The 26,896-nt window shown below is 45.4% G+C and overlaps 8 protein-coding genes across 8 annotated transcripts; 5 read left to right on the forward strand and 3 right to left on the reverse strand.

Moving 5' to 3' along the window:
- Positions 1-892: 892 nt before the first annotated feature.
- Positions 893-2,427, reverse strand: BDW47DRAFT_107566 (sterol desaturase family protein). The gene is made up of 3 exons (XM_024813041.1): positions 1,834-2,427; positions 1,700-1,785; positions 893-1,637 (listed from the first exon to the last, which is right to left on the reverse strand). Exons 1-3 carry the CDS (start codon positions 2,086-2,088, stop codon positions 1,082-1,084), a joined length of 897 nt encoding a protein of 298 aa, XP_024670972.1. The 5' UTR covers positions 2,089-2,427; the 3' UTR covers positions 893-1,081.
- A 1,834-nt stretch (positions 2,428-4,261) lies between these two features.
- Positions 4,262-7,471, forward strand: srgA (Rab family GTPase srgA; the record flags this gene model as incomplete). Its single annotated transcript, XM_024817538.1, has 4 exons — positions 4,262-4,932; positions 4,982-5,150; positions 6,662-6,929; positions 6,998-7,471. 4 exons carry the CDS (start codon positions 4,262-4,264, stop codon positions 7,318-7,320), a joined length of 1,431 nt encoding a protein of 476 aa, XP_024670973.1. The 3' UTR covers positions 7,321-7,471.
- Positions 7,472-8,751: 1,280 nt separating this feature from the next.
- On the forward strand, positions 8,752-11,623 carry BDW47DRAFT_44132 (putative AAA family ATPase). Its single transcript, XM_024819044.1, has 2 exons — positions 8,752-10,631; positions 10,680-11,623. Exons 1-2 carry the CDS (start codon positions 9,102-9,104, stop codon positions 11,406-11,408), a joined length of 2,259 nt encoding a protein of 752 aa, XP_024670974.1. The 5' UTR covers positions 8,752-9,101; the 3' UTR covers positions 11,409-11,623.
- A 490-nt stretch (positions 11,624-12,113) lies between these two features.
- Positions 12,114-14,192, forward strand: BDW47DRAFT_107575 (RNA-binding protein with serine-rich domain 1). The gene is made up of 4 exons (XM_024813042.1): positions 12,114-12,699; positions 12,775-12,880; positions 12,938-13,918; positions 13,977-14,192. Exons 1-3 carry the CDS (start codon positions 12,367-12,369, stop codon positions 13,456-13,458), a joined length of 960 nt encoding a protein of 319 aa, XP_024670975.1. The 5' UTR covers positions 12,114-12,366; the 3' UTR covers positions 13,459-13,918; positions 13,977-14,192.
- Positions 13,593-22,786, reverse strand: atrA (protein kinase MEC1). The gene is made up of 26 exons (XM_024819045.1): positions 21,953-22,786; positions 21,255-21,904; positions 20,905-21,194; positions 20,454-20,849; positions 20,252-20,404; positions 20,091-20,187; positions 19,559-20,038; positions 19,262-19,504; positions 17,972-19,201; positions 17,376-17,907; positions 16,851-17,319; positions 16,491-16,797; positions 16,343-16,440; positions 16,198-16,290; positions 15,979-16,140; positions 15,801-15,897; positions 15,556-15,750; positions 15,215-15,500; positions 14,960-15,157; positions 14,771-14,895; positions 14,628-14,710; positions 14,455-14,577; positions 14,316-14,403; positions 14,171-14,255; positions 13,977-14,095; positions 13,593-13,918 (listed from the first exon to the last, which is right to left on the reverse strand). The coding sequence occupies exons 1-26, from the start codon at positions 22,542-22,544 to the stop codon at positions 13,727-13,729; spliced, it is 7,383 nt and encodes a 2,460-aa protein (XP_024670976.1). The 5' UTR covers positions 22,545-22,786; the 3' UTR covers positions 13,593-13,726.
- Positions 22,787-22,981: 195 nt separating this feature from the next.
- On the forward strand, positions 22,982-24,111 carry BDW47DRAFT_44216 (nucleoside deaminase). Its single transcript, XM_024819046.1, has 5 exons — positions 22,982-23,184; positions 23,244-23,348; positions 23,500-23,708; positions 23,761-23,858; positions 23,910-24,111. The coding sequence occupies exons 1-5, from the start codon at positions 23,104-23,106 to the stop codon at positions 23,966-23,968; spliced, it is 552 nt and encodes a 183-aa protein (XP_024670977.1). The 5' UTR covers positions 22,982-23,103; the 3' UTR covers positions 23,969-24,111.
- On the reverse strand, positions 23,836-25,259 carry BDW47DRAFT_107584 (putative NADH-ubiquinone oxidoreductase 21 kDa subunit). The gene is made up of 5 exons (XM_024813043.1): positions 24,926-25,259; positions 24,844-24,860; positions 24,585-24,790; positions 24,324-24,526; positions 23,836-24,230 (listed from the first exon to the last, which is right to left on the reverse strand). The coding sequence occupies exons 1-5, from the start codon at positions 25,136-25,138 to the stop codon at positions 24,147-24,149; spliced, it is 723 nt and encodes a 240-aa protein (XP_024670978.1). The 5' UTR covers positions 25,139-25,259; the 3' UTR covers positions 23,836-24,146.
- Positions 25,260-25,480: 221 nt separating this feature from the next.
- On the forward strand, positions 25,481-26,740 carry BDW47DRAFT_107586 (Chromosome segregation in meiosis protein 3). The gene is made up of 3 exons (XM_024813044.1): positions 25,481-25,880; positions 25,968-26,046; positions 26,102-26,740. The coding sequence occupies exons 1-3, from the start codon at positions 25,645-25,647 to the stop codon at positions 26,645-26,647; spliced, it is 861 nt and encodes a 286-aa protein (XP_024670979.1). The 5' UTR covers positions 25,481-25,644; the 3' UTR covers positions 26,648-26,740.
- Positions 26,741-26,896: the final 156 nt, after the last annotated feature.

Consider the following 26,896-nt stretch of genomic DNA (forward strand, 5'->3'; position numbering starts at 1 on the left):
TAGTTAGTTATATTTAATAATATTATTAATTTAATATATGTAATTTAAGTCTAAGTATATATTTAGCCTAGTTTCTACTTATTTATATTTAATCTAAGTTATTAGATATATATATCTAGTATATCTTATTTCTCTTCTTACTTAATTAGTTATCTTTAGATTATTAGATTTCTTTATTAATTAATATAATTAGTATAATTATTATATAAGGCCTCAGGTTAGTCTAACTTATTATTAATATATTAATAAGAAGAACACAAGATATTCTTTATTATAATTAATCTAAGTTACTAATACTAGCATGGCAGAAGCATCAAAGGATCCTAGGGTCTTGACAATTATTTAAAAAATAAATAATTAATAAATTTATATACTAGATAAAAAATAAGTTAGAAGATTATAAATTAATAGATATATCCTTATTATTATTAAATATAATAAGAAAATTTGTAAGAAAGAAGAAGATAACATTCTATTCTTAGTTTATAAATTACTGAAATATAATATAAGCTAATTAATTCTGATTAGGTAAGAGTAGAGAGGCTAAGTCCTATCCTATCAGTAATCTGACCACCTTGGCAGCGGCTGGCAGAATTATTGGGTAGTAACACTTTAACTTAATATATTTATACTTCTTAATTACCAGTATAATAGTTATTTCTTATATAAATTATAAGTTTCTTTAGATAGAGTAGTACTCTGTCTAACCCTGTATAACATCTAATTCATTATGCAAGCTAGGACAGGACAATAAGAACTACTACTACTACTACTACTTCTATTATTGCACCAGCAAGCGGAAAAACAGTCTTTGCCAATACTACTCACAAATCACTTTGTGCTTGGAGTTGTAATTACCACTGTACCCAAGCCAAATTTACATCAAGAAGAATTCATGAGCATAAAGAATTGCATTAAAATAATAGTATAGGAGTGATACATCAAAAGAATTAAGCTATGTATGAGAAAAGCCCGTTCGGGAACTTTCGCCGACACTTAAACATCCACGCGTATAAACTGAGTAGCTTCGTTTCCGTGATTCAGGCAGCGCCACATCCCCCAAATGCACAAGTTCGGAGATTCACTGCGCCTTCTTGGACTCCTTATCTTCTCTCCGTCGTTGGCTCGCCTCGAGAGAGTACTCGGTATTCAACAGGTAATCCCACCACCTGAAACTGCTCGAATAGTTTCCCACAAATTTCTCATGATGCAGGTCATGATGATCGGCTCCGGCCCAGAATGGAAGAAAGTGGTGAAGACTCCAAGGAAACTCATAGCCGCTGTGCGAGTCGACCGCCTGGAATAGACGTAGTACAATCCAAACGTACATGGTGAAAATGTGCAAGTCCCCGGTGATTGCACACCAGAGAATCGGGCACCCAACAGTGCCAAAGCCAAGAATCATGACTTCGATGGGTGAGGCGTACTCAGCTGCCATTCCAAAAGGCGCTGAGTACTGGTGATGGATCTTGTGGATCGCCTTATAGAGAGGACCCCAGTGTAGCGCGCGGTGAGAAAAGTAGTGCCAAGTATCTTCAAGTACAAAGAACACCGCGATTTGGTAAGCCATGGTCCAGACAGACGGGAAGGGAACGGAGGTCGAAAGGCCGAAGAATTGAGCCATTGGGTGAAAGAGCCTAACAAAATGACAGATAATTAGCCGCAAGTCGCATTTGTTGACTCAAATCTAGATCCTTACCAAATCTGTGGCAATTCCACAGTGAAATGACTGAGCAAGACAAACTTCGCACAGTCCCATTGTTCTCGTACTGAGGGTATTTTGTTCTGCGCCAGTCAGCCAAGTTCCCATTTTCGAACATATATATTGCCCACATTTTGAATTTTGTAGTTTTTCAAAAACCCCGTGCTATCTATGAGGATCCATGGCAAGGAGCGACCGAAATAAACAAGCTCATGCATGACAAACGACATGATGCCAGTTGCGAGAACATCGTTTTGCATCCAAGCATACCAAGCAGTCCAAAGTCTTTCGACAACGTTAAGCTGGGGGTTGTATTTTGAGATGTCATCGAATTGCCCCCAGTATGTCACTGGGGTTTCAGAAAACAGAGTAGAATTCCTTAACATGACGATTAGCAACCACAACACCTTTCTTGCTGATATACTGTAGGGCGGGATGGAACTGGGGTAAGCGCTCACATTGTTTTTATTGACAATGAAATCCCTGTTGCCGTGGTGCCAAACAGTGGTTTGGCAATTGTAGTGTTGCACCTTCCCAAAAATCACCTAGGTGTGTGTATAAAGTCGTGCCCTGGATTGAAGGCAGATATATGGCGAAGAAAAGGTTATGGAAGAGTGTACAATTTGCGGATTGATGGCGGGTTAAGGGCGGTATTTCAGGGACAAATTGGTGGTCGGGGGCCGCGCTATCAGGTCCGCTCCCGAGGTGGCGAGACTTCTTTTTTCTCACCCCTTGGCCCTGGCCCTTCCACATCATTCTGGCACCACCTGCTAGCCGATTAGAACCGGTTCGACTCCTTAATGCTCCACCTCCCATTCCACCCTCATTTTGGTCTTGGCCCACTAATGGAATGATCCTTATGAATTCGATCCGTAACAGCTGATGATCGTAAGAATGGACCCCAGGATGACCCCTGACATCCCATGTCGTTGTTAGTACTGTGTAGAGATTGAGTTGTTAGATTCGCCGTAGGTCGGTTTATCTTTCATGATCTCAACACATCCTTGCCCCTTTCTTGTTTGTTTTCTCTCGTTCCGCTCTGCACCTTAATTTCAAATACAGTCTTTGGGATTTGTATGTAGAATATAAGTATCCCAGAGATGTCCTGAATAAAGGTAAATTAGCCTTTCTCATTGTTTTCTTTTTTAAGTTTTGACTTTTATTTTTTTAATTACTTTTAGACATGAATAAATATATATGTACATATATTACAGTTTGGTCCGTCCTTGAATCAACTACTGCAAGTAAGCTCTGAAGACTCGTCGGAGAATTGGCTCTAATTGTTCGGCTCAAGACTGCGATATGATGACCAGTTTCTCTCATCTTAAGCGACCAATGAACAGTTTATGTAAAGTCAGTGTCGGACTCATAAGTAATGATAAACCCACATTTCTGGTTGCAAATTCGAGGCATGACACTTTATGAAATGAACTCTGTTAATGGTAAAGATTAAAAATGTGCCACCACGGGAAGTTGGCGAATTTCTCGGATATCCAACCCAGATTACTGATGTAATAATTCCCCCTACCAGCGTGTATGGGGTTTTTTTTTGCGAATATCAACCGCCCCCGAACACCAAATATCACCTACTAACTCCCTGTGTAAATCATACGATGTCCATAATAAATGAGTAAGTGTTCCTTAGTGTTTTTAACAGCCTTCATACTCAAGCATTCTCCTAGCAATGTCAATCGCATCAACATACAACTTGACAAGTTGAAGGAGCGCAGCAATGATGTCTACATTAACCTGGAGGAATTTCCTGTGATCGAGACACCCGCAGTGACAGAATTTTCGGCAAGATTAGAACAGCTGTTGGACAATCTTTCCGTGACATCCAAATCGCGTCCAATTTTACGACCAGAGCAAATAGCGGACTCAATATCAAAATTCCCTCGGTTTCCTTTCGATGAATTTAAGCAGCATCCTGATGTACTCGCCACACGCGAGTTGGAAAACTACTGGATATTAGTCGCGAAGGCAACGGTACAGACCCTGGGTGTAGTGTCTAAGCTCTTCTTGGACCGGACGCTCACGCTCAGCGACGAAATCCTGTATTGGGACGATGTTCTGGATTCCTCTTGGTATACTGGTTTGCACATGATACAGACATCACCCCTAGCATTGTGGAACATACTAGTGAAGATAGGAAAGGGCTCCCATTATGCCGACTGCCAGTCAAGATATCCGGCCGCTGCTTTATACGGACATTCGCGATTCTATGGTATAATGTCTAAATCCAGATACCCTCGGATATTGGGCCCTATATCGTCCGCGTTGACATCGCCATTCATGATTTGTAGGTGGGACATGGCGCGAAAAAAATACGTGCTGAAAGAGATGAGGAACGCCCATGCAAGTGCCATGGGACTTCTTATGGATCAATGTGCCCTCTTCAAGTCAGATTACCATTTACACCAGACAAAGTCCGAACAGAAGTTAGAGGACATCATATTTAGAAGTGTCATGGTAATCGAGTCTCTGCTGCAGAGCCTGAGTGATAGTGCCGAACACCACAAATGCGAAGAAATCCTTACCGCGGTCGACAAGAACATTGCTATGTACTCAGAGGAACAGCCTAGCGGTTCACAATCTGCCCAGCAGATCGATCACCTAAGCCAACGGCTACTTTTTACTTTGAGGGAACTCCTTCCGGCCTATACTCTGCGTTCTGCGACTGTCCTCAAAGACTCAGGACGTCCGTCGCGCCTAGTGCGTTATTGGTTACCAGCCTCGTTGATGATCTTGTCAGCTAGTACTTCCCTGAGAATTCTGACTGCTCGGCGCCATGATATTCTCGAATGGGTCCGAGAATTAGGGACTACTATTGCTGGGTTCTGGAACAATTGGGTTCTCGATCCCATAGTAAGGCTTATTGGAACCATAAGGCACGATGAGAAAAGCGAGATCGCATTGATGAGCAAGAACAGCCTCGAAGCCGACAGAGCCAGTTTAGAGAGAATGGTTGTGGACTTCATCGTGGACCGCGGTGCTTCACACCATGGCGATACTGCGATCAATATGCACGACGCCACAATTAAAGTGCACGAAGGTGACTTGACTCCAGTTTTGAAAGCTTATGAAAAGGACTTGCGGACTCCTTTCATTGGAACCGTTCGCGGTGATCTGGTGCGAGCTCTTTTGATACAGATCCAAAAGACCAAAGTTGATGTTGAGATCGCGATTGGTGGTATTGACACTCTTTTGAAAAGTCAAGAGCTTGTCTTCGGGTATGCAGAATCCTTGAAGTGAATCCAACATGAGACTAATACGCTCCAGGTTTGTCGGTCTCACACCGGGAATCCTAGTGTCATACGCATTGGCGCGGTGGTTCTCTGGCTTCTTTGGTAATCGAAGAGGGTTACGTATGGGTAGAAAACAGGACGACTTGCGATACGCATTGCGGTATAGACCCCATGAACCCATGACTACAAAGCGAGAGACTGATGTGTGAATAGGAATGTTCACCGTACCTTATTATCATCATCGACAATCAGTCCCAGCGGACAAATCGCTCGCAGAGACCAAGGCCTCCTAATATGCGATACCGAAGTTGTACTTCAAAAAGCAAGGCCCATCCTAAATGCTGCCAGCTTTCGTGCCTTCCGGGAAGACATCAGCGACTTGATAAACCAAAATAGCGTTGATAGGAAGATTAATGTTGTAGAGCGAGTTTTTTGGGTGTATTTCAAACACATCCAGTAATTCACCGAGGTCTATACCTGTTTGTCTCAAATCTTTGTGTCTTCTTGCATGTTTGTATAATCATGATGAAGAAATACAGCCAGGTAAAATATCAGTATCCATTTCACGGTATTGTGTAAACATTGAAAACTATATGTGGTACGAACCCGAACCCCTTTAATATTTGGAGTAATTCTACTCCGTACTCAGTTGTTGCGCGTTCAACAAATTTGGTCGACGCTCAGCTATTTTTGAGTTTAGGAGCTGTTTGACTTTCTCATCTAAATTTAAGTCTATTTACATATTGAAGAGGTAGTAACTGCCAGGTAGACAGAAGTTAAGATAAGAATCATCAAGCATGCGAAAGTACCCCGTAAAATTAAAGCAGGAACGGTAATGCTCTTCCGACCCGTAACATAGTAGGAGGGGTGCTAAGGTAACTTAACTCTTAGCGTATGAATGGTATGGCCCCCGAATAGTGGACGGTGGGGGTGCCTGACTGTTCGATTTAATACGAGGCAGTCAACTACCCAACTACCACCAGTGGTGTCCGCTGGCGTCTGCAAGTGTATCATCGTTGCATCCCTAGTTTCCACTTCCACATAACTGCTCTTCAGAGTATACTATCAGTCACTTTCTCGAGATACATTGTCTACTTGTGGAGGCCAGGACGTCAGATATCGCGGAGCGCTTAAATTAAGGCCCAGAACAACCCGCTTAAAACTGTCTATTCCACCTACCCCAAGTCTTATAAATAGACCGCCCTCCACGACCGACACAAATAGCGCTCACCCATATCTCCCCGACTTCTTGTTCCACCGCCCGACTCGTCAAATCTTTTAGAGACAGAACACTTGCCACCTTTCGGTGGCTGCAGCTGTCCTGCAGGCAAAACCCCTTAGCACGGAAAGTGAAAAGACGAGACAAGACGACCCAGGCAAGACAAAACGAAAGACCAGATCACAAGATTTAGCGTGACGAATTATATCCCGGTGATTCTCACATTATTGATAAGGATATCCATCTTCGTTGCCTTCTTCGTCTTCCTTGAATTCTACTCCACTCTATACTTCATTCTGGAAAAGAAAATAGAAGGGAGAAGAAAAAAGAAACAAGCCACACACCTACCCACATAATCACCCTTTGCATCGGCCAGCTTAGGGGCACCGAGCTTATCCCATAATGGCCGGGACTAGGAATTACGACTTTCTGGTAAGCACCTCTACACATATCTTCTATGAAGGAATAAATAACTAAGGACTGTGAACCTAATAGATCAAACTACTATTGATCGGAGATTCCGGTGTAGGGAAGTCATGCTGTCTTTTGCGATTCAGTGAGGATTCGTTCACTCCATCATTCATCACCACCATCGGCATCGATTTCAAGATTCGCACAATCGAATTGGATGGCAAGCGTGTAAAACTTCAGATATGGGATACCGCTGGGCAAGAACGGTTCAGAACCATCACAACCGCGTACTACAGAGGAGCGATGGGCATCCTTCTTGTATATGATGTCACGGACGAACGATCATTTCAAAGTAAGCTTCCTTTCCTTTGGACTTTGATCAGAACATTCTGATGTTAATTTATCGATCGCCCCCAACAGACATCAGAACATGGTTTTCGAACGTCGAGCAACATGCTAGCGAAGGTGTGCATAAAATTCTCATCGGGAATAAATGCGACTGGGAAGAGAAGCGGGCTGTTTCTATTGAACAAGGCCAGCAACTCGCAGACGAGCTTGGCATACCCTTTCTCGAGGTTTCGGCGAAAAACAATATCAACATCGAGAAAGCCTTCTATAACCTTGCTTCGGACATAAAGAAAGGCATGGACACTTCCAAAGAGCAGGCTGGTTCTGGTCAGGGGGTTATCATAGACCAGCAAGGATCCGCACTCAATGGCAGCGCGGGGGGGAAATGCTGTTGAAGACATCATACCATGATCTTTTTTTTTTCTAGTTGTCTAGATTCTATGCTCCTTGCCCCCATTCCCCCGTTGATCGTCATTGCTTTTGTGCGACTCAGTCCATATGTTTTGATGCCTGGCTAGTACCCCGTCGCGCCACTTGGCGCTCAGTCTGTTGTCACTTCACCAGCCTTTTTATTGCCCACCCAATACATGTGTGTTCATATCGTTACGGGTGGCTAGTATTCACGTCGGACATAGTTTTCTCTTCGTTTTTATTAGGCGGCGTTGCTGAATGCATTTCTTTTCACCTGCTTGCTTTCTATCTTTTCCGACCATGGCTTGGGATACCTAATAAGTCTATTATCATATCTAGTCGGGAAGCTTCACCATTACAGTACATGGTGCTGCATGCGCCTGGCAAAATATTCAGGCTTCGTGGGAGAGTATCAAAGAGCAGGGTCTCTAGGCTACGGACAAGCGGGTACTTTATCCCTGGTTTCTGTTGATTCTTATGGGTACTGCCGAACAGGGGAGCATATGCCTGTGATGTCGGGAATTTTGTAGGACAATTCTCGTCAGGGGCAAGCAAAACAGGTGGATATATCAATCATAACGATGTTATGATTGTATGACTACATCCATGTTGGTATAAAGATTATCATATAACTATCAGCCTGTATAGATGTTACACCCCAAAAGAAAATCACGGGATCCGCTCTGCAGAGGCCAAATTTATACACATCGTTGTACAAGAGAGCTTGATCAAAGTGACCTTGCATTGCATTAATCGCAGCTTTGCCTTGGATTTGAGGGGCAGTAACTAAATGGCGGACACGTGGAAGGAGGATAGTAGATATAATTTGCCATTTACGGTTTGCCAATGGGTCATGGCATAATCCTCCATAATTTTGACGCCAGGAACAGTTGAATTATAAATAAGGCGCTGTGTAAACTGCTAATTTCATGCGGATTTTACACGGTTTGAGCATGTAGAGGAAACAAAGTGTTCACAGTGATCAAATGCTAGGTTACACTGAGTAGGCCCAATAGATTCATGTTGAATAGCGCTTGTGTCCATGATAGCAGAGTGTATCAAATATCCAACATGACTAGTTACGCTGTGGATTTCTTATCATACACATACATCATAAAATGTCTGGTATGCCATTGCGTGCCAAGGAACTTGCGCTGGATGAAGCTTCCCTTGAGAGATGTGGAGCCAATAATGTTCGCATTTTAAACAGCTTGAGGATATTAAATAATTCGACTTGGATAGAAGAAATGGAGGACAAAACAATTATCTTGCTTGGAAATTGCTATTAACTACTACGTAGTATGAAGACCTTGAAACATTTTAGTTTACATAAACTCCTCTGCACTCTACAATGTAATTCCTTCTTAGTGGTTGTTAGTCATGTGGGTGACGGGGAAAAGAAAAAAAAATATCTACTTCACGCCATCCGCCGCACCACTGTCTATTTTCCAGAGTCTCTGTATATACACGCGTTTGCACTGTATTGATTGACTTATGGTGGATATAAGAATCCCCAGTCCATCTTTGAACTAACAAATTCCTCCTGGTAAAGCCGGTCCAATTCAAACATGTATGTACTCTGACACTGCTTGTCCAGAAGTCTTCAACAACATACATACCCACGAGGCTTGTTCTCAATAATTATGTTGCTCCTAACACCATATTCTGCAGAGTCCCATGCCATGATATGCTAGAAGTCAATGCCGCGATAACAACTTGCTCGAACTCAATTGTGATTTACCCCTTCTGATCAGTTCGCCAAAAGATGTCGGAACCTCGATCCTTTACAGTACGGCCACTTTCAAAACAACCCAGAAGTGATCACAAAGATGCCTTCTGTATTCATCTCGCTTCGTCTTCCTTGGCATCCCTAAGACTCCGTCCCGGAGATCCTTGCAGTCTAACCCCCGCGGGTGAAGCATCTAAAACAGCAATAGCGTGGAGGGCATCGGAGAACATACAAACTACGGGTCTCCAAGCATCAAGAACCCTCCAGGATTGCTATGGAATCAAGCCCGGAGACAAAGTTTCAGTTAGCAAACTCGAACAACCTCTAGAAGAGATCGAAGCAATCAGCTTGATTGAATGCTCAGACTCGGACAGGATAGCTAAATATGGCTCGCTTGCCCATGCTGACAAAAACCATTGGGCTTGGTCTCTAGAATTTGTTCTCTCCAGGTGTGAACTTATTACTGCCGGTCTCGTCTTCGATTCGGAGCTTAAAGGCCAAAGAAGGAATTTCAGGGTTGCAGACATTCGGCCCCAGAATCGCGACACAGAAACCACATTGTTTCGCTTCACTGAAAACACTAAAATCTTAGTGAACGAAGATTTGCCCACGGCAGGGGAAGTAAGTGGAAACCTCAGGATTCAAGTGCAGCCAGTCGGTTTGGGTGGAATGAATCGCCAAGTTGCTAGTGTGAATGAGAGTCTCGCGGACTTCAACCCTAGCCTACACGGACTGGAAATGCCGCATTTCTATGAGCACAGCAAGGGTATACTCTTGTATGGTCCAAAGGGAACCGGTAAATCATCTCTGCTGTCCCGGATTCAAGCGGCTGGATGGAGAAAGGCAATCACTATAGGCTCTGCTACACTTGGCAGAAGTGCGGGTGATGGCGAAGCAAGAGTGCGCAATTTCTTTCAAGAAGCCATTCGCAACCAGCCCAGTGTCATTATAATCGATCAGCTGGATATTATAGCTCCTAAACGAACTTCATTAGATTCACAGTCCCTAGGGTCAGTCTTTTGTGAATGCCTGGATCTTGTGAAAGGTGCCTTTGTTATGGTTGTGGCTGCAACTCGTCATCCAAATGAAGTGGATGATGCTTTGAGAACGCCTCACCGTCTAGCCACTGAAATCGAGTTGCAGGTCCCTACAGCACATGATCGAGCTGAGATCTTACGAGCGATATGTGGAGGGCCGTCGCCTGCGTTAAGTGACACTCTTATAGACATGATGGCCGAGAAGACACACGGATATGTCGGTGCTGATCTGTTTGCCCTGATACAGCTTGTATGTCGTAAAGCTAGGCAAAGACAAGTATTCGAGGCCGAATCAGAGAAGTCGCTCTGTGACGATATAGCCGCCTTGGAGATTTCCACGGGAAATGACCAAGAAGTGAAGGCTATGCTCAATATCCAGGAAATTGACATTTTCTCGGCCCTGCAGGAGACCCGTCCCACTGCAATGCGGGAGGTCTTCTTAGAAACACCGAAAGTGAGGTGGTCGGACATTGGTGGACAACACAGTGTCAAAAGGCATCTCCAGAAAGCTGTTATGAGACCTCTGAAGGTGCGTCTTTGCCATGAGCTATCAAGTCCAATGCACTAACGAGTGTAGTACCCGGAGAGAATGCGCAGACTGAATGTGAACAGTAAAAAAGGGATTCTTCTCTATGGACCTCCAGGTTGTTCAAAGACATTGATGGTTAAAGCACTTGCTACTGAAGCAGGTCTCAACTTTCTGGCTGTCAAAGGTGCTGAAATTCTCAGTATGTATGTTGGAGAGTCAGAACGCAGTGTGCGGGAGATTTTCCGAAAAGCACGGTCTGCGAGGCCTAGTATCATATTCTTCGATGAAATTGATGCGATAGCCTCAAAGAGAAGCAGCACTTCACAGGGGGGTGTCAATGTGCTCACAACGCTATTGAATGAAATGGATGGCATTGAAGAGCTAAGAAACGTCTTGGTTGTTGCGGCCACGAATAAACCAGATGTAATTGACCCAGCCTTGATGCGTCCAGGCCGCCTGGACAACATACTTTACATTGGACCTCCTGATTTTGAGGCTCGCAAGGAGATTCTGAGCATCTGGTTTTGTAAGTCCGTGATCCACCCCGAGGTAGGACTGGACGAACTGGCTTCCAAAACCGAGGGTTACTCGGGAGCAGAGATCGTGAGCATATGTGAAACAGCGGGTGAGGCTGCGTTGGATGACGAGGAGGAGACTGGTCAAGAGCAAAGTGTCAGGTGGACACACTTTGAGTATGCTCTTGGGCAGGTCAAAAGGCAGATCACGGATGATGTGATTCAAGACTTTGAACAATGGGGTGGTGGAGTTTCTACCTAGGACTAAACACCACAAACACCATCAGGTAGCCGTTATACATCGGCAAAGTGACGAGATGGGAATATTTCAAAGATAATCCATGACTAGAGAGTGTACGCATGGCCAGCTATAGCCTTTCTTCATGGTTATCCATCACATAATCCATGGATGACATGTAAACAAATCAGAAAGGACGAAGGGTTGACTCGGTGTCTACAGGGTTACCAACGTTGCCTTGAAGGGGGTCTTGTTCAGAACCTTTCTCTGGTCTTTAGCCCGAAACTGTAATTCTCCTGAACACTTCGAGATTCTCTATCATCTCCTCGTTTCATGCATGCCGAGAGACATATCATTATTGGCAACTGCCGTATAGGGTACTCTGTATAGGGACATATATAAGGCCTAAAGCCAGGCCCGAGTCTACAGTATGGAGTGACTTTTGAGCCCATTTGATGAAATGCTAGGGAAACCGACGGACTGTGGTTTTTTGCTTTTTCATCACACTACTACTAGTAAACATCACTACTGCTGGGTAGACACAGATCCCTCGTAAATTCTAGATCGGCGTGTTTTCAGAAGTATGATCAAGATATATACACTTTGCTGTATGTTAAATTGCATAAAGATATCCGCTGACTAATATAACTGCTGAGTCATTTTATGTGAGTGACTAAACTCATAACTGTTTAGTGAAGTTAATTAACGGGCTGGGGTAGCGGAAGTCCAATATACTCCTGCAGTCGAGCTGGTACAGCTACATTTTTCTATTGTTTTCGACAGCTGCCTGCTTAGTGACTCTTTACAATTGCTCATCTAGGCATTAACATTTTATTTTTCCCCTTGCCTTATCCAAAAGGGTTCCACAAAACTGGAAATACGTTTTCAACCTGCCCAGTGATAAATACCGGAAGGTATTTGGATTCGCAACAAAGTGCTCTCTGATCGCATGTCATAAACGCAGCCTGGGCAATACCCACCAATGCGCTCACCATCCTACGAACGAGGACAGGAACGAGTTCCGCCCCCTCGGCATTCCGTATCACCTCAGAGAAAATCCAGGTCTCGGAGTCCTGGTCGAAATCCGTCCCTCTCACCAAAACCAGACCACCGCAATGGCCGCCGTTCTAGAAGTTGGACCCGCTCCCCTTCACGATCTCGAAGCCGAAGTCTGGGCTTTCGACGGGATAGGAGCAGAAGCAGGAGCAGAAGCGCGAGCATAAGCCGAAGCCGAAGCAGGAGCAGGAGCAGGAGCAGGAGCAAGAGCATCCGTCGGTCTCGCAGTCCGGTCAATTCTCTCCCAAGGAGCTCTAAAGTCAGTTTATAAGCCCTCTACGCCTTTTAGCCGATAGCTCGACACGTTCAAGTCTTGAAACTTACATGCAATTAGATTGTCATCGAAAAGTTGACGAAAAATGTAACCGAGTCGCATGTCCGGGAGATATTTGAGAGCTTTGGCGATATACAGAGTCTTGAACTTCCCATGAACAAAGCGTGTAGGTTGACTTGCTCCTCGATTGATGAAGTGGAGATGCTGATATATCTGTCACTAGTCATGACAAACAGGGGCACCGCCTATGTATTGTACCATGATCCAGCAGATGCCGAGGCAGCCATTGCACACATGCACGAAGCTCAGCTCGACGGCGCTGTTTTAAATGTGTCTATCGTTCTCCCGAGAAGGGCTTTCTCTCGGTCACCTCCCCCTGAACGCGGAAGCAGAGGTAGTTTCGGCCGTCAAGCACCTGGCCGTGGCCCATCTCGAGGGGACGGTCGTTCCTCTCAACTTCCTCCACACAACCACCGATCCTCGAGGGGTTACGGTCGTTCGCGGCACATGGAAAGGCATGACATTTACAGACCACGATCCTTATCTCGTTCCCGGTCGCCACGCCGTTCCCGTTCACTAGCTTCGGAGTCAGTGTCCCCACCACGCACTCGTCCGCGTGTGGATAATTCTCGACACAGACGTCGCAGTCCGAGTTACAGCAGCTATGGAAGCAGCTACAGTGGCAGGAGTAGAAGCCCAAGTAGAAACAGAGGCCGTGACCGGTATGATAATGGAAGAATGTAAATTATGTTGATGTGTGGCATCGAAACTTGGCGGGCTTCTCTGTGCATGTACCCTTTTATGTACCTGCATTTCCTTTCTTAATATCCTAGCCAGGCTACCTTCAGAACAAAAAGAATGAACTGGGAAAGGCCACAAACGCCCAAAGAGGAATTGTCCGAATTCGCACAACGTTATTTGGTGCTGCGTGATGATGATCCGTCCACCCCATGCTTAATGCCGCACAATACCCATTAATACGAAAGAGTGTGATCAGATAGTCACTTCAAATTCAAAAGAATGAACACCAACCAATATACATTGCAGCCAGATTTTTATGGTCGGTGGCTTGCATTATCAGTTCATCCACGTGGCCATCAACGGACAAGGGAACAGACTCCCCGGGTAACAGGCCTCGAAGTTTGTTGCGAACATTCTCCAAAACACCTGCAGGTGTTTCTGGAACATTTGCCTGAGCACGGCGCTATGGAAATCAATTAGAATAACAAAAATTGAAACCTTAAATGATTGCAACGGCTTACCTTTTTACCAATGAAGTCCGTTGTCGGATCATGCAGGAATGTTTCCAGGATTGTCATGAGTGCATCTTCGTTCTGGCGCAATATGTCGAGGCTGATTTCACATGTTTTACGAAATGGCCCTACCAATTGGGTCAGTCAACGTCCTATATTAGGCTGGTAACTTGTGTGACTCTGGGTCGAGGGCTTTTGCATACCATTATATCCGTAAGCACCAAACGCATCCACCATATTTGGAGTAAGACGAAATGGAACCAACTCAGGTTTATCGAACGTCAAACCCTACAAGAAACCGCGGTCAGATCAACATCTCGGGAGCCATCTCTTAGTTGTACCACTTACCTTGTCGAAAAGGCAATTGAAGTCAACGTGCAACACACCACCAGTGCCTTCTTCGAAGAGGATGTTTTCTCCATGCCGATCCCCTAGTCTGCAGTAACACATCAGTTCCGAGCATATGGAAGTCCTTAGGATTACAAACCCAAGTACATATCCGACCATGGACATGACGGCACAGGATCGAGTGTAGCGAAGCCTTGCGGCAAACCACGCCCCAGTTTCCGGGAACATCTCCACGAACCACTCGTGTAGAACTGGGGGAAATCTGTGCACAGTCAGATATCAATTGCAGCAGCGGAAACTTAGAGGCCATACTTGGATAAGATCTTGGTCGTAAACAGTGAGGTTTTCGAGTCATCAGAGCATGCCTCATTGAGATAATGCCTGATTTCGTTGTACTGTAATAGGTGAGTTGGACTATCACTTTGCTTTTGGCCATAGCCATGCGGGGATCTCACGTTAGGTGTAACGCCTCGTTCTCTTAGTAGCTTAATGATAAGATCTCTCAGTGTCCTCAGATTGTCGACCCATTCGATGAGCCCACACTCCTCGTTCAATGGAGTAACGGCATATGTTTTGATGTCTTAAACCCGAATCAGTATTAAAGGGCTCCTTTAGATTCGTGCATACGTCTCGGGAATACTCACACATCCTTCGTTTACTTGACTCCACGTCCCGCTTGAGAAACCTGTTGATCATATTGTTGAACTCCATAAGGCGCTGGTCCTTGCGAAGGTCATCTTTTGGTTTGCAAAGGATGTTGTATATCTTTCCATCTGTACCTCGAATACTGATTTTCCGGGGTTTTTGAAGCGAGTTTAGGACCTGAGCTTCATCAAGCACACCTGCCATGTTGTTAGTATTCGTACGCATGTTTCATCCAGGGGCCAACAGTGACAAACCATCAATTGCCGTGGGGTCTCTGGGAAAAGCTCTGAAGCCCTTCAGGTACTCAGACTCATGGCTTGCAGGTAGACTAGGAGTCAACATAGTCTGAAAAGGCACAACAAGTCGACAGGGCGCTACTTTATGATTGAATCCCAAATTCCGCCCCAAACTTATCCTTGATGTTTTATCCTCGATGCGTGCTACACATAGCCGCAGCATCTCCTCGGAGAACTTTTGTCCTTGATTGATCATTGCACGCATATCTGATGGTGATTCGGCCTTGAGCTTTTTGTTGACGTCCTGTGAAGTTTAATAACATTCTCAAAAACGTGTATTTCGATGCCGCAAAACATACTGTTATTTTTTGGAGACAATTGATGCCCCGTGAGGCCCTGTCTTTGGAAGACGACTTGACCACGGCAAGAACGGTCCATAGTCCCTGCTGGGGGAAGAAATTTACTGCTTTGGCTACAATCTTCGCCAGCAAATCGTAAACAACAGTGTTTGGATGGCAAATTCTTGCAACAACTTGGGTGAGAATGGTGAAGAGCTGAGTCCGTTAAACAAACTTCCGAATGCTATTGGTGTTGACGGACTTACTAAAGCAGCTGGCATCCGATTCACGTATTTTTTCAAATGTGAATGCATGTCATCGAGGCTCTTCTTCCGTTGCTTCAAAGTGTGTGTTTGAAATTCTCTATTGATTACGCGTGTTTCCCCTGTATTTAGCCATTGAATCGTCACATTGGCATTCGCATGCGAAAATGAGAAAGCTTACTCGTTATCTCCTAGTTTCGGATCGAGCGGTTGGTCCACGGCTGATGCATGTTCCAACCATAGTGTCAAGACCTTTGGTAATGACTGGAACACATATTTGTTTCCATGTGCTAGCGAGCGAAGATAGTTATCGATTACAAGCTTCGAGGCCTCGCCGCTCAAACTGAGAGACAATTGTGAATATCGGGGTCGTTAGTTTTTAGGGTTGCTAGCGACATACTATATCTGGGCCTCTTTCCCTAGAGGTTTGGCTCGCTCAGAGTCCACTATCTTGTTGTAGTGCTTCCCAAGATAATAATGGGCCTTTTCCCACCTAGTAACGCTTGTTAGTATGACTGTTGGGGAAAATAGAGATAAATTGTTACCTTGAGTGGAGTTTGATGGCTTCACGATACCGTTGAACTATTACCTCCGACTGAGTCTGCCCAGCTCTATCCGTCCATTTTGCAAGCAAAAGGTGGGCCTAAAAACGTTAGCTTTAACCATATACAGGCGTGTTCAATTGTAAGATACCCTTGCAGCAAGCATGTTTTGGTGCTTCTCGCGACTAGTAGACAGAGAAATCGAGCTAGGCTCAACCGAACTAGACTTGTCTGGGATGAATTCGTTGGTGTTGATTGCACCTTCGAGGGTTTGTATCGCTTTCCGATGATGCCCATCTTTCCAGAGTAGCCTGGCGTGTTCTATTGTTGCAGAGCGATCTTTCAAGCGGGCCGCGTGAAGCATTGATTGATATGCTTGGTTGGTGTAGTTCCCCTTCCTTGAAAGACGGGTACTGGCTAGCCATGTGGCAGCTATATCAGAGTCGGTAAAGCTTCCACTGGAATATGTTTTAGCGTTGCCCTCAATGCGTTGATTCGAGAAAAGGCATACTTGAGTTCCATCGTCGCTCTTCGTAGACTTAGAAGGTATTGCTTATCAGAGATATACCCGCCTAGAGCATCTAGCCGGCGGCTCAAGACAGCCTGCGCTTTTGAGTGCTCATTATCTTGATTCCCATAACTGGCTATGGACTCGATTTCCATAAGGGCATGTAGCTTAAACATGTTATCGTGGCATGATTGCAGTGATGTGACAGTGTTCGCAGTTAGTGATTTGGAAACGCTCAGTCGTAGATCATTGACAATCTTTTTGAACCCTGCTTTGTTACCATTACCAAAAGCGTCGAACGCCAGCCCAATACCAATATCAAAATCTCCTGTAGTCTCTTGGGGGCAGATTTGAAGATATCTGTGCAATTTGTCCCATTTTCTCGTAACCCAAGAAGCCTCAACTGCGAAGGGCAACACTTTGGAAGTCAAGCCAGTCTCCCCGAGGAGCTCAAAACGATTGAGAATAGCATCTAAAAAGCAGTGAGAAACGCACTGGGTAGGGGTGAAAACTTGTATGGAGCGATACCTTGCTGCCCCGATTCTTTGAGGCATGTCAAGAGATTCCACTGGGCGTCACTATTACTGGGCTCTTGTTCAAGCTGTAGCTCGTACCAACTTTGGGCCGTCGCCAATCTCCCCCCCTTCCTGTGTTCAAGAACTTGTTGATCGATATTTAGCACATGCAAATGGGTAGAGATACCCTCAATGCCATCTGGCTCGTCGATCTGGCTGTAAATGTCTTGAAGGCGCTGGTACAGCGGTTCAATACTAGCAGGAGTATGTCTATCCGGTTGACCCTTTGATAAACGGATGTACTGTTCCCAATGGAACAGAGCCCTAGAAAAAGACTTGCATTCAACGGCTCTCTTCGATATAATTGCAGGCGGTATTGACGCCAAAAGAGACTCGACTGCTTTAGCTTGCGACAAGTACGTCCCTATTGCCAAGTCGCGTGAAGCTTCTCGGCTACTGCGGCTTGTGTGATTTCGGAGACTGTTCAGCTGCTTCTTTTTGCCTTGCAACCACCGGGAAAGGTAATCAAGAACATCAAAAACACTCTAGATGAAGCAAAGCATAGATATCAGCATACAACACTATAGCGGGTGATTCCATAAGATTTACCTGGCTGCAGAGCAATATGGCTTCGGAGAGATTATTGCTTGTATCTGGAAGAGGGTGAGATAGAACCAGAGTCAGCTCCTGTAGTAAATCATTGACTTCACTCTCAGTGCCCCCAACAATGCGATTCAACACTGCAAATGGCAAAAGAAATGCAGAAATTGAGATGTCTTGGCCTTTTACAATGCGACTGCAAACACTGAAGATTGTCCGCGCATTATCACCGCTCCCTTTCTGCAGCAGATCTTGTACGAAGCATCTCAGCCAATCACCATGTGTTAGACCTGCTGAAAACAACGGATAATTGTAACCCGAAGTGACAGCTCCAACTGTCACTGTGTATTTTGAGGTGAGAAAAGGGGTCAAAGTGTTGCGAACGGTCTCTGGAATCTCGAGCCAACGGTGATACTTCTCTTCTGCTTGTATGTCCCGAGACCTCTGAGTGACAGCCGAATCCAGGCCGCAAAACCTCAACAAGTTTTGCATGGCATATGCAAGAAACCCTTGCGCTCTCGTATTAGAGGCTGATAAAAATGCTTCAAAAAGCACATGTTGAAGGAAAAAGAGAATGAAGTCAAAGCTCTCCTCCATCTTATCAAAGTTTGATAAGACAAGGATGTCCTTCTTTTCTTTGATTGTGTCCACCCTATTAGGATCCAGACAACCGATTACACCTAAACATCGAGCAGAAAGGAGGGTCACGGAATTGGAGCTTGTGTTGAACTTCACACAACAGTCAAGCAAAGACCGTACCAATTGAGGGACGACTGGGTCTGGTTGCTCACTGAGAACAGACATATGGAGGAATTCCTCATGTTTTGTAAGATAACTCACAAGCTCAGTTAGAGTTTGCTCAACCACTGTGATATTCTCACTTTGACAGCGACGAATAAATGCCAAAAACTGGGTCCGAACATCCATTTGCCCTTTCATTTTTTGGATCTCATCTTCGAATGGGGACATGGCTGGAATAGAAGCCAAAGAGGGCATGGTACTGTAGACTTCCTGCACCAGCCCATTATGATTTCTCAAGATAAATTCAACCAGATCATAGGCGCATGCTCTTGTGTCTTCGGTGAACATGCACCAGTATTTGATAACAATAGCAAGAGTTTGATCAATCAGGGGCTCAATCTCTTCCTCTTGAAGAGAGCTCACCATTACTGCCCATATCTTGAAAGCAGTGTTACATAGGTCATCAATCTCGAGCGCAGAGCGCAGACAAGCACATATCTATATAAGTTAATCATCCCGTTCGGCAAGTTTGTAGGGTCTATAGACTGAGATACATACCTGTGGTAGGGCACTACTAACATGGCCACATGCAATTTTGACCATTTCCCCTATAGCTATGATGTTTCGTTTCTTCTCAATCAAGGACTGTCTTATTTGGAAATCATTCACAGCATGAGCAAATTGCGTAATAATACCAAGAACATGCTCTTCGATGAAGTAGCCCAGAAGATTAGATTTTCTTGCTGAAGAAGTAGATTTCCGCGGAACAAGTCGAGCTAAGAGATGAAGTGCTTGGTGGAACTTCTCCTTATCAGCACATAATGCCTGGATATGACAGGGGAAGACAACACATACCCTTGCTTTTTGGTCTTCACCGGAATCTCCAAGACTTTTCAATAGATCACATGTGATCAGGATCGGTTCAATCCTCACTAATTCTGCTAAGGCGCGGCCTTCGAATGCAGAATCGACATTTGACAAAGTTGACATGATCATATCTTCGGGATCCGTTGAGGGTTGGATAAGAAGGAAGGCAAGGATTGCTGCGAGGTTATTTTTCTCTGAGCAAATATCAAATGGTGTTTTGCCACCGTTGTAAGTTGCCCCGATCCTAGCAATGATATCTCGTTTCCGTGTGAGCACCAAGTATGGAAGGATGTGGATTTCTGTCAGCCGAAGATAGTCGTCGACTTTCATTCCCAGAAGATCGCACAGCTGCTCAGCCATATGGGGTCGAGATTGAAAATTTTTGATGACTGTTAGAGAGATGGTTCGCCAGAAAGGTCGTAGCAGGCTGGCGGGGGTAGATGAGAGGTTTTGTGCAAGTTTGGAAAGCTAATTCATTGTTATACAAAAATACATGCACATTCGAACGAGTCCTACTCACTTCAGTATAGACGATGGCACATATGAATGGATTTGGATGCCCTAGGTACTCTACTAGACGAAGAAGGATAATATTCAATTCTTCTTCCCCGGACGCCCTGGTACACGTGAATTGGTTAGTCCACGGCAGGTTTTGATTGCAAGGGGTCAATGTAGTCATACTTGGCGAGTCGGCATAAGGTCAATATACAACTTTCATGTAGTGGCGTTTCCTGCTTGTCAGAAAGGCCCTTTAGCCAGTCCAGAATGACAACAAAATTACGCCGGCGGGTCTCGCGGTCCAGGCCTTTGTTCACAAAGGCAATTATCGAATACCTGATTATTAGTTGGATTCCATTACTCCAAGTGGACGTGGAAAACATACCCAGTGGCTATTCTCAGTTCTCTGACCGAACTCCGCAATGAATGTAGACAAAACTCGCCGAAAACAGACGATGTGAGCTGTAAATGGGACGAGTATGGTACATGTACCAGATTCCTTCTTAATGCGGCCATGGCAGTTATCCTGAGTTTGGGGGAACGCGAGAGCCTCGGGATTATACATACTAACACATTGCACAACTCACCTACTTCTGAGCACTTCCATTCTGTTCCAGAAGAGTGTTCATAGTCATCTGTGTCACAGACATTGCAGAATATTTTGGCATTGAGACCGAGTCCCTCTGTGATCTCCAACCTCCCGCCCAGAGCACATGGTATCTGGTTCATGAAAATAAGAACTTGATGCTTCACCTGCTCATTTAGTGAATCAAATGAGTTGCTTCATTGACCGTTGAGTTAGCACATTGGAAAATAACCCGCGGGAATTTACTTACGATAAATTAGCTGTCAGATCTTCCAAACGCTCAATATTCTCATACCCCAACAATTGGAGCAACCCAGAGACAAGACCCTGCGCTACATCTTGGTCTTTTGACTCGGCGTTAGGGAATAAAAATGAGGTTTTTTGGGGCGTTTGTAGATGTCTATGCTCTTCTATGGTATGGCATGGAGCCGTTGAGCTTCCAGAGAAAGTGTTATTGAGGGACCCCGCGTTCATGGTATTCGTGGCACCAGATGGGCAAGCGGCATGCTCAAAACGATTTAAAAAGTTTTGCACGGCATCCTGTATTTTGTGTGTTAAAAGGCATGATGGTAGAGCGGATATCTTGCCCAAAAAACCTACCTGAAGACTTAGCTCAAGATGGTCATTAGAGGCGTTCTTGATCGTTTGCAATGTTGGCAAGAGATGATTTCTGGCGCAGGTGGGATATGTGTCGGGTGCATTAGAGCAGCTAGTAACACTTTCGATGAATCTGCTCAGCTCAACTTGCAGCCCAGTGAACTGGCCCAGATTGTCAAGTGCCAGAAAATCGTTCACGATTTGGAGCAAATCGGGGGTTAGCATCACGCCCGTTGATAAATAAGACCCAGATGCGCAGTATGATTGAATGCGGCCTAGCAATTTGACAGAGACTTCACCCATGATGTCCACCTCATCTAGTCTTGCGTGGTGAAGCCAGATGCAGATTACTCTCCCTAGTCGTTGGTACCCGTTGAAAACCCATCCCAAAGACTCCCGACTCACGGGGTGCTCTCCAACAACCCCGGAACAATCTGAGTCTTTAAAGTTGAACGCCTCAAGTAAGCAGAGTACTATGTCGAAGGTTTTAGCCACTGTTCCAAGTCGGAGCCTTTTATCGAACAGTTCGCGAGCAAGACCCAGTCTGTCCAAATCATCCAACAAAGTGCCTGTGGATATGGGTATAAGCACATAGGCTGTAAGTCCACCTCGAAGCCCATGAGCGGTGAGGTTTTCAAGAGCAAGTAAAATGTCTAGGACCAATTAGCTTATGGCCGAACCAGTTCCGGATATCTACAGACCATTGGTGCAGGCTCGCAGAAACCCTTGGATTGAATGGCAGTCATTCCAGATTCTGGTGTTTTTATACTGTGTACAGATTATGCTTGTAAATGTGTCACTGACTCTCCTTTTGATCTTGTCATTGTCACAAATACCAAGCAAGCGAATGAGCTGAATGACCACCCAAACATATAACGGCGCATGTGCTCCTTCCGCCACAATGTCCGGATCAGGAATTTCTGTCAACGACTGAGGTGCCTTTCCAACCGCGGTTTCTATGATATCTAGGCAGTCAAACACCTGACCCTCGAAGTTGTCATCGTTCAAACGTTCCCCCTCGGCGCTCGTCTCTAGACCGGCTTTGAGAACAATGTAGACTAATTTGGCAACATCAGTGACACTATCGTCAAGGCGTGTCTTGTTATATTGGCTTCCTATAAGCTCTTGCCGGAGTTGGTAGAACGTCTCTCTGGTAAGACGATGGGCCTGGCTTCTTTGGGATGACAGTCGCGGGGCTAGTTGCGCAGCCAAGGTAGATGGGACAGCCCGTGTAGGTTGTCTATCGGACTCATCCGGGGTCGAGCGAGTCGCAGTAGGCATACTGGTGGTCATTCGATATACGTAAAACAGGACTCGACGTATAGTTCGTCTGTTGCTTGATGTGACTTGATTTTTTTGTTGACAATCCCACTGGCAAGGACCGCTGGTACAAGTGCCAGGCACTGGGCGCGAAAACCTCAGTGTGCCATGTAATTCAACAGAAAAAAGAACCAGCCATGAAGTACTGTACAATCATCGAGGCAAGTACTAAAGCCGTGTCTTTATGAGCTTAGAAGCTTGCAACGAGAGACCGGTACACTTTTTTTTCATGAATATTGTTTCCCCGCTCATTGCTCCGATAAAGTTCATCAGGACAGGACCACAGATAGACACCGCGCACGGGCCAGTTGTTATGCGCCAGTAACTCCGGTACGCGCTCGCGATATGATGACGTCAGCCAAAAAAAAAAAAAAAGAATGAACCCCATTATCAGGCCTAACCATAACAACCTGACCTGGTGCTACTTTGCCCTACGGTGCTAAATACGATAATAGATATTGCTTGAAAGTCAAGTTGCCAAAGCTGATTCCCCTCAGATCTAGTGAATGACAGAAACCCTACGCTGAGCATAATGGCCTTGGAAGACAATATCCCCGACACACAATCGGGTGATACAGATCATGATTATTTCATGAAGCAAGCTCTATTGATGGTGATTAATGGTCTTACTCACTGGTAGTTTTACAAGGATGGCACTCATGGTTGGCATAGGGTGAAAAAGCGCTTGCGACAGGCGAGACCCCTGTGGGATGCGTTCTAGTGTACGATCAAAAGATAGTCGCTCGTGGAATGAACGATACCAACAAATCAATGAATGTAGGTTGCCCTTGCTCCTGTGCAATGGGAGAAGTTTGCTATGATCGGGGGCAGATATCCAGGGCGCTGTCCAGAGTTCAACGTCATGTTGAGCACATGAGTTGGATCAAGTTGGACAGATGCGGACTTCCTACTGATATCTTGTTGTTAGGGTACAAGGCATGCCGAATTCCTTGCAATAGAAGAAGTTCTCCAGAGCTATCCTAGGTCGATACTACGCTCCACAGATTTATATGTGACAGTAGAGCCATGTGTCATGTGTGCTTCAGCTCTAAGACAGTACCAGATACGTTCGGTCTATTTTGGATGTGGTAATGAGCGATTCGGAGGCACAGGAAGCATCCTATCTTTGCATTCTGAGTCTGTTGCCCATACAAACTGGTTTGACAGTCAAGAACTGACCACTTCCTAGTCATACGATAGATCCGCCCTATCCCGTGTATGGTGGACTTTTTCGCGAAGAGGCTATCATGCTACTGCGGCGCTTCTACATTCAAGAGAATGACAAGGGTGAGAAAAAGAAACCATATTCACTGATATCACATAGGCTTACTTCAGCAGCACCGAAGCCTCGACCGAAAAAGAACCGACAGCTAAAAACCAAGGTTGAATATGAGTAGATGACTAGGGCCTTACCGCAAAGAAAACCATAAGCGCGACTGGAATCCCTCTTTTCTATAGCTTAAAAATTATTTTCTTCTTTGGGCACGGCACCAGGAATGATAAATAATACATAAGGGTCACGGAAACTTGCAATTAGATAACAGACGATCCCTCTTGACATTGTACTATTTGGGTTCAGGAAGAGCCACCCCCTGCCAAACGTTCAGTTTCCAGTTCCCGCTCAGCCTGCTGATAATATTTGGCCGTATCGACACCGTGCTTGAGTCATGTCAGTACGTCGCGCTAAAGCCTCCCAAGCCTGAAAACAAAAAAGTACAATAAGGAACAAGGGAAGTAGGGGAAAGGCCGTACCTGGTCGTGGTTGACGACATTGAACCACGGGATGACGTGAATAAAGAGCTCGGAAAACCGCGAGTTTCTAGCTGCGACACCTTGCAAGTAGGGAGAGACCTGAGAGGTACCGTATAAAGGTTGGCCAGTCTTGACCTTGTCCACCATTTCCCTCATGTCCATGTTAGCCTCCCTCGAGTTCTCCGAAAAGCCGTAGAAGCGATCTAGAGCCGCATTAGTCCATAGGTGCTTAGAGCTAAGCGAGGGTATAAGGAGACACACTGCAGGATCTCTGATAAAGGATGTGTAGACCACCAATGAGACCAACAGCAGTCGCCAGTCGCATGACAGGAGCAAAACCTCCCCGACCAACATGGGAAGGGCTCACTCTTTCCATCATCCAGAATGTAAGCGGAGAGGCGGCTGCCATTCCACCGGCGACCGCATAGTCTGAAGGTCTCGCATAACCGAAAACCCGCCTCAAATGCCTGACAGGTCGTGAGTAACGTTATAATATGCGATGGACAAAGGGGGTTCATACGGATCCGAGTCAATTAACTGCAAGGCCCATGTTAGCGATGATTACACATTGTTGGGGATCAGGGACAGAAGGATTGTCTGACTGGGTAATCGGTATTAGCCCGTTTAGAGGGCACAGGCGCAGGCTTAAAGTCAGTTGACATTGTGTGGATTCCAGCCCAAAATACTTTGCAATGCGCAGGCTGAATGAGTTGACGTCCAGTACTTGAATTAGGTCCGACGGAGTTGAACTCGGAGGAGGGAAGGTGTGCCAAGAAATCAGTCTTTTGCCAATAGGAAGAGTCCTGGATGTGCATAGCTCATTACCTAATTGAAGATTATCCCGCCTATGCAGACTCGACGCGCCAATAGACGGGTGCCCGTAGTAATAGTGCTATGCAGTGGCAGCGGATTAGGGGCGGAAAAGGGTGGCAGAAAAGCAGCATTATTTGGTGAAATACACAGGCTCTTTATACCGTATCTTTTCTTACGTAGTCCTTCGGGCTTTATCCTCGTTTCTGGTGGTAATTACCGTGATAATGTATCAAGATCGTACTAGAGTCAGTGAGGGACGAGGAGCGTTATCTGACCCAATGAATTACACTTTATGTATGTATGTAATTATCTAATTATCCAACAGCCACCACGCGTTGACGCGACTTGATCAGCACTACTTGATCGCAAGAATAGGCTCATGATTTTACGGCCTCAAAATCGATAAACCCCAGGCATTATTGGGCCCAACGCAATCAATTACTGAGTTTTATCTGAAATCGCCCGTGTATTATCAAAAGACCCTGCTCCTAGGGCACAGCGCATAGCAATGGCTCGTTCAGACAATCCAGGGATCCAACGAGATCCTTCACCAGACCATCTAGGTGACGATCTGTTTACATATGATGATATGGACGCAATATTGAATGACGCGCCGGCGCCCACAAACAATGACCGTGCAATGTCACCTGCAGAAGCAAATGGTTCAGGGTTGGGACTTGGGCTAGACGAAGAGGTCAAAATATCCAAAAAGCGCCAACCCGTTGCGAAATTGGACGAGACTAGGTAGGTTGGCTCAATCGTGGGTCTTTTCCTACCTCCTCTCCTTGTTCTTTGATGCATAGGCTAATGTCTGTTTTTCACCAACATCAGACTACTATCGCAAGCCGGAATACCCAAGCTGCGCTTCAGAGCGAAACGGAAATTGCACTTCAAGGGAAAAGGCCACGAGGTTTGATGTTTTTCTTACCATAGGATTCAATATGCAGGCGCTAATACACCACCAGTTCTCCGATGCAGCGCGTCTCTTGAATTTTTACCAGCTTTGGCTGGACGACTTATATCCCCGAGCGAAATTCGCCGACGGCCTCGCTATGATCGAGAAGCTGGGACATTCGAAGCGCTTACGGACCATGCGAAAAGAGTGGATTGAGGAGGAACGACCAAAGTCCCAGTCTGCGGACAATGACGATGATGTGCTGGCCACAAAGCTACCTGATATGATATCCGAAATTGGGACGAGACTCAATAAAGCAACGAGTACAAGCGCGCACCAACCAGACAGCACCGGCCATGAGCTACAATCGGAGACGCAAAGGCGCTCGGAACAGCAGTCACCCGCTGATGACCCGGTAGGGAATCATTCTGTCCCTGAAGAGTATCCAGGGATGGATACAGCCGGACAGGATGCTCCGGACGATGACGAATTAGACGCGCTTCTAAGAGAAGAGGAAGAAAATATGGCTACAACTGAGTCTGCGCTGGCTGGATCCAAGGCGCCTCAGAGGGACGCCGATGAATTTGAGTTCATGGATGATCTAGATATAATTTAACCACTGCTTTGTTCCAATCAAAGACATAGAGCTGTGGTGGTCTCAAAATCTTTCTGGCATACGTTCCCAAATACTGCAAGCTCTGAACACCGCCGATATCTCTTGTCAATATCATTTTCGAGGATACCATCTAGAACGAAGGCTTATTCCTATCCCGGCCGGCGAATACCGATTGTATCCGGTCATCAGTCAAGGCCGTCAAAAGCATTAGGGATTGTCATTGAATACTATATACATGGATTGGCTGCT

Source organism: Aspergillus candidus (assembly GCF_002847045.1).
Source record: "Aspergillus candidus strain CBS 102.13 unplaced genomic scaffold BDW47scaffold_30, whole genome shotgun sequence".
In the NCBI taxonomy this organism is placed as follows: Eukaryota; Fungi; Ascomycota; class Eurotiomycetes; order Eurotiales; family Aspergillaceae; genus Aspergillus; species Aspergillus candidus.